The sequence below is a fragment of the Anopheles arabiensis genome, chromosome 2, assembly GCF_016920715.1.
Source record: "Anopheles arabiensis isolate DONGOLA chromosome 2, AaraD3, whole genome shotgun sequence".
In the NCBI taxonomy this organism is placed as follows: domain Eukaryota; kingdom Metazoa; phylum Arthropoda; class Insecta; order Diptera; family Culicidae; genus Anopheles; species Anopheles arabiensis.
In genome coordinates, this window is record NC_053517.1 from 52,572,765 (window position 1) to 52,579,309 (window position 6,545).

General features: G+C 36.2%; 2 protein-coding genes across 2 annotated transcripts; both read left to right on the top strand.

Annotated features, from left to right (window-relative positions):
• Positions 1–344: 344 nt before the first annotated feature.
• On the top strand, positions 345–2,685 carry LOC120897843 (odorant receptor Or2-like). Its single transcript, XM_040302979.1, has 5 exons — positions 345–884; positions 950–1,204; positions 1,269–1,368; positions 1,428–1,688; positions 1,759–2,685. Exons 1-5 carry the CDS (start codon positions 364–366, stop codon positions 1,822–1,824), a joined length of 1,203 nt encoding a protein of 400 aa, XP_040158913.1. The 5' UTR covers positions 345–363; the 3' UTR covers positions 1,825–2,685.
• Positions 2,686–4,152: 1,467 nt separating this feature from the next.
• Positions 4,153–5,169, top strand: LOC120897844 (odorant receptor 22b-like). Its single transcript, XM_040302980.1, has 4 exons — positions 4,153–4,495; positions 4,564–4,663; positions 4,722–4,982; positions 5,052–5,169. Exons 1-4 carry the CDS (start codon positions 4,383–4,385, stop codon positions 5,115–5,117), a joined length of 540 nt encoding a protein of 179 aa, XP_040158914.1. The 5' UTR covers positions 4,153–4,382; the 3' UTR covers positions 5,118–5,169.
• The last annotated feature ends 1,376 nt before the right edge of the window (positions 5,170–6,545 follow it).

The window sequence follows — 6,545 nt, forward strand, 5'->3', positions numbered from 1 at the left end:
CGATTGAACACAGCAATAACATCTGGAACAGTTTTTTGCCTGAAGCCACGCAGTGAGTAGACAACAAAATCTTCCAATTAAAACACGTGTCATAAGAATGTGACCAATTATGGATTGTTGGAAGAAAGTAAAGGGAGCTTCATATCTAAAATTATACCTTAAAAGAATGCAACTTGCATAGCTACAGGCGATGAGAATATATAGCTACATCGATCGATTATATACAAGAAAGTATTGGTAGACGAATGATGTACCGATATTTTCGCTAATTGGCTGCGATATAAAAATGAAATACTCGTTAGCCGCAGAAACACTCTTTTGTGGTCAGTACACAGTGCAACAGTTTGTAAATTTACATTATCAATGGATAGCAACAGTAAGAAAGAAACATTTCCTCTAATTCAGATTTCCACTAAGATGTTACAAATTATCCGTTTGTGGAATGAATCATCTGGGCAAAGAATGTCGACATTCGGTGCGCTATTGATTGCCGTGTTCCCAATAATGTGGCTTATCCCTAGCTGGTTGTTTATAGTAAGCTCGCAGGACAATATCAAGCGTTTGATGAAGGCGATCAACGAACAGATAGTGTTTTGTATAGTGTTTTTGAAATTTAGCTTCTATGCAATTCATTTTCGTCGTTGGGAGCAGTTATTTTACGATCTGCAACGTTCGTTCAGCACCGTTGTGAACAATCCCAGTCTCGAGATTCAAACCATATTGGGACACGTAACGAAATCGACCCATAAGCTCACTAAATACTATTGCTCTATAGTAAGCTTCAACGGTGCTGCGTACGGCTTATTTCCAATGTTGTTCATAGTGGTTAAATATGCCGTGACGGGCTCGTACGACGTACCGCTTTCAACACCGATTGAAGGAAAGTGAGTATAAGTTTGAAGATTGCCCAAAAACTTTAATTTAGAATTTAATTCTGTTTGTCTTGCAGCTATTTTATCCCCGGTTTTCGTACAAACTTTTGGGTTTGGTTGCCCTTTAATTTAGCCCAAAATGTGGTGCTGCAGTGTCATAGCTTTGCTGTAATTACCATTGAATGCTTCACATGGAATCTTGTGTATGCCACATCCTGTATGTTTCGAATCCTGCAAATCCAAGCCACCGAGCTTTTAGATCGAAGTCGGGATAAAAAAGAATGGAACATCAAGTTTAAAACATTCATAGCTCTGCATGATTCTGTGCTGAGGTATTAAATGAATTTTGTTTGAATAATGTTTTCTTCAGCTGTAGTGCTGTGTCTTTTGTAACAGATCGGCTAGGACACTGGAGGCAATTTTGAGCGGTCAGATATTATTACTTTATGTTTCTACAATTTTGGCTGTATGTCTTGGAATGGTAGTGCTGACCCTGGTAAGTTGCTGTGCTATGTTACTAGCAGAAGTTCATCTCAAGCCCTGCATTTATTTTAGGCCATCGAAGATGTTTATCTCCTGTTAACAACGTTTGTCGCATTTGGCTACTGTATGTTTCAAATGTTTTCCTTCTCTTATCTCGGCACTGAGCTCATAGAGCAAAGCGAAGCAGTAGCGGATGGGATTTTCAATAGCAAATGGTATGAGGAGGATGTAAAAGTACAGAAAGATCTTAGCTTCGTACTGATGCGAGCAAAGAAACCGGTAAGATTGACTGCAGCAAAGTTGTTCGTTGTAACACGTGACTCCTTCACCCAGGTAAGGCGTGAACCTTATATGTTATTAACTATAGTTTCTATCAGCTAACTGCTGTTTTGATATTTTGTAGGTAATGAAACAGGCATACACTATATTTGCATTGATGTCCCAATTTCTGGACGACATTGCAAATTAAACTTTATCTAAGCAGTGCGTGCCACATCACAATAGCACAATATCATTGTGAACGAGCGCATGTTTTGCTATGAATTTTAGTAGTTCAATTTTAGTAGATCAAAATCTAAATAACCATCATCGTCAGATTTTGCGGAGCGCCTGAAAGTATACACTGTGATGTTTTATCACAGCTTCTACAGGTTATGGTTAGATGTAGCTTGCTGATGTTAAAAAAATGTTTTCAATAAATCATATTACACGCTTGTCTTGCTTAATCCAGTTTGTAGCTGGGCAAAAATTAAGCTTTATTTACATCAATAGTCAACACTTAGAAATTTTAATAAAATTACTGGTTTACTGATGAGTTTCAAACTCGTGCAATTGAACCAACCATTATTTTGATATAGAAATTAAATCAATTGGAAATTTGACGCCACTGCAGAGGTTTTAAAAAATGTATTTGAAGAAGCTCACTTGCCAAAGTGTGCTGGAAAATAAAATCTCTTTCGAGAAATGACATGCGTCCTGCAAATAATTTCTGGGGAAGGAAATTGTACACATTATGAATCCAGGCTAATAGATACTTCCAGCCAAATGAAAAATTGTGCAAATATAATTTTAAAAAAGTTACAAACATGGATATTAGAATGATTCGATTTGAATCTTGCAAAAAAATAGTTTTTATGTAGTTCAATTTATTGTTTCATAATTTTTCAATTTGTTTCCTTCATCCCAGGGTTTCTCAAGGTATTTTATGCATATTTCCTGTATTGGATTGAATTCGTCCCACGTATTTAATGTTCGTTTCTCAAGTTTCGATAGTTTATTGATAACGTTTCATGATTATTAAAATAGACTATTTAAACGCTTTAGAAATCGTGGGACAAATCCAAACAATTTCAGGAAAAAAACAAATTTCCTTGGAAAACAACTCAAAAGCTTTGTGATAGTCTTATTCATTATTTGGAAGCAGACAGTTGAATAAGTAGGGCAAACAGCAATTTAAAAAAAAAAAAACAAAGTATAATAAAATTAATATTTATTTAAACTTTTAACAAAGTTTAGCATTAAATAACGCTTAATTTTGTTTATGTTTTATTTATTTTGATAAATTTTCATTGTGCTTTTACGATATGGTCCATCATGCAAAGGTCAATCAAAGTAAAGAATATAAATCCCTAAAGTAATGTTAATGATTTTTTTTATAAATTTAAGATCGCTTCACAATTTAAGGGTGTCTAAAGTGATCTGTTGAATTTTAACAATAAATAAAAAAAATCATAGAATGATGAAAGAATTGTTCGAAAGTACATTAAATCTACTTGAGCTATTGTATTTCATATGGTTACTAGAAACTAACGAGTTGGGGTGACAGGTTGTATTTTGGCTAAACATTCTACTTGAAACGTTTATAAACATGTGAAGCTTTACCGTATAATTATTCCATTTCGTTGTGTGTAGTAGTGATCAGCATGGACTCAAACATTGAGGAACGTACATTCAGCATTGGGGGAAAGAGCAGTAGAACCTAGAGAGCAGTACGTTCAAGATGAACTTGCTTGAGTAATGCATAGATATGCTATCCGTATCGAATAACACCTGGTAAGCAGGCTCGTAATGCAGCATAACGCATAGGGACCCACAACTTTATAAATGTTGAAAAAATGTAGATCCATCGTTTGTTATGCTGTAGGAGACAGGGCGTTACCTGGTAAATGATAGATGACGTCTTAATAACTACAACAGCACTAATTATCAGCAATATAAAAGGGGAATCAGTGTCTTAAAAACACTCATTTGTGTTTAGTTTACAGTGAAACAGTTTGTGTTTATTAACTCAAAATGAAGCCTAGCTGCAAGGAAGGTGTATTTCCCTTAATAAACCTCAGCATAAAGCTATTGAAAATAGTTGGTTTTTGGAACAAAACGACGGGGCAAAGGATTTCAGTTATTGGTTTACTGGCAGTTATATTGTATCTTTTAGCGTGGCTTATCCCAAACTGGCTGTTCATAGTGAGCTCGCAGGACAATATCACACGACTGATAAAAGCGACCAACGAGCAAATACTGTACTTTATTGCCTTCTTCAAGTTGTACTTCTACGTAATACATTATCGACGCTGGGAGAAGCTGTTTTACGATCTGCAACTTGCGTTTAGCTCGGTTATGACCAACCCGAGCCCCGAAATTCAAGGAATATTGGGACACGTAACGAAATCGACCCATAACCTTACCAAATACTACAGTTATGTAGTAAATTTCAACTGTGCATGGTACGGTGTGTTCCGAATGTTGTTCATAGTGGTTAAATATGCCGTGACGGGCTCGTACGACGTACCGCTTTCAACACCGATCGAGGCAAAGTATGCAATGGCAAATAAAACTGAAAATTAGTGAAACACTGTAATCTGAAATTGTGATAATTTGTTTTGCAGGTATTTTATTCCCGGCCTGCATACAAACTTTTGGGTTTGGTTGCCGGTGACTTTAGGACTAAATGTACTGCTGGAGTGGCATAGCTTAGCTTTGGTTTTCGTTGAAACCTTCATATGGAATCTTGTGTATGCCACATCCTGTATGTTTCGAATTCTGCAAATCCTGGCCAACGAGCTTTCAGATCGAAAACGGAATGAAGGAATATGGACAGTAGAGTTTGAAAAATTCTCAACTTTACATGATTCTGTGTTGAGGTAGACAATAAAATCAAATCGCAAAATCCTCCAGATGCTACAGTGAAGTGTTTTTTTTTTTGTAACAGATCGGCTGGGACACTGGAGGAAATTCTTAGCGGACATATGCTTTTGCTTTATGTATCGACCATATTTTCTCTATGCCTGTCGATGGTTGTTTTGTCTTTGGTAAGTTGCAGTTATATGTGGTTAAGTAATCTTTTCTTATTAAACCTCTTTGTTTTAGCCCATCGATGACTTTATTTTGCTGCTAACAACATTTGTCGCATTTGGCTACTGTATTTTTCAAACCTTTTCCTTCTCTTACCTCGGCACTGAACTCATTGAGCAAAGCGAAGCTGTAGCGGACGCAATTTTCCACAGCAAATGGTACACGCAGAAGCTGAACAGACAGAAAGACATGTGTTTCTTGATGATGCGAGCAAATAAGCCGGTGAAATTGACTGCCGCCAAGTTGTTCGTTGTAACACGCGATTCCTTCACCCAGGTAAATTGTGAATTCTTTGCACTGAATGTTTTTTTTTATAAACTAACAATCCTTTTGGTGTTTTTGTAGGTGATTAAACAGGCATACACAATCTTTACATTGATGTCACAGTTTTTGGACAACCCTGTGAATTAAAATATTTGGATTGTAGAGAATCATACAATTGCGTATCCAATCAATTATAATTGACAGTGCTCTAATAAACGCAAGATTTGCAAAATATATCGGACATATCTCAAATGAAATACCTTAATTTGTGCGTTTGGGATTGACAGCGACGAAGGAATGAAGATTCGACTTTTTTGCTATAAATAATGGATTTAATGATAGAGTGTCTGTTTGTTGATGATAGAAGCGTGTGAACATAATAATGATGTAGAATCACATAATCTAATATCTGTTGTAATATTCGTTATTGCACTCCATTCTTTATGCACACTGCAATGTATTTCTTTGCAATGTGTTTGTATGGGATTGTGAGCTCTTTCGGTATTTATTCCAGTAGTAATTAATACTTTGAGAAAATTCCCCTATTGATTATTTTTGTCCAACAGGAACCGCAAACGGTAATTTTACCACTTTCACATGGAAATGTGAAATAAATCAATAACAAGAATCTTGTTTCAAACACTATTCATGTTTCAAATAAGCAAATGCCAGTGTTGTGTTTGGTAGCGACCGATGGTGGAGGGGGGAGGGGGGGGGGAGAAGGAAAGGCTATGTCGATTTGTTTATGATCCTATGAAGCACAGTCTTACTCCTACTATGATTTAGGCCATTGGTGATGATAAGATCTTGACTATCAATTGCGGTTCGTTTTATTTTATTTTACATCTGTACCCATAACACAATTAACAATAAACAATACAGAATTTCGAGGCACAGTTTTTCCCTGTCTTTAAAAAAGGAGACAAATCTGATGTATGTAATTATCGCGGAATCTCTATGTTATGTGATTGTAGTAAGCTGTTTGAAAATGTTATGTTCCGCCACATGTCCTACACTTTCCTGCCTGTTATTTCTGTTATGCAACACGGCTTCATGCCTAAACGTTCGATAGAAACACACCTACTTCATTTGCTCCAATTTTGCTACTCCAGTATTGACAAGGGCCTCCAGGATGATGTCATTTATACCGACTTCTGCGCTGCTTTTGACAAGGTCAACCACTACATATTGCTTGCTAAATTATTGAAATATGGCACACACTCAAAACTTTTAGCATGGTTCGAAAGCTACCCAATGAACCGTTGCATTAATGTAAAAATTGGAACAACTTTTTTAGACCCTTTCTGTAACTTTTCTGGTGTTCCACAAGGAAGCATATTAGGGCCACTTATTATATTTATTAACGATATTGTGTTTGCTATTCCCAACATCAATGTTTTACTATATGCAGACAATCTTAAGATGTTCCTTGCTGTTGAAACTGTTTTTTCGCGTGGTGCCATGACAACGAAATTTTTGTGAATGTACAAAAATGTAACTGCATTACTTTCTCTAGGAAAAGGATTCCAATAACTTTTAATTACAAAATTGGTCAAGACTGTGGTTCGTGATTTA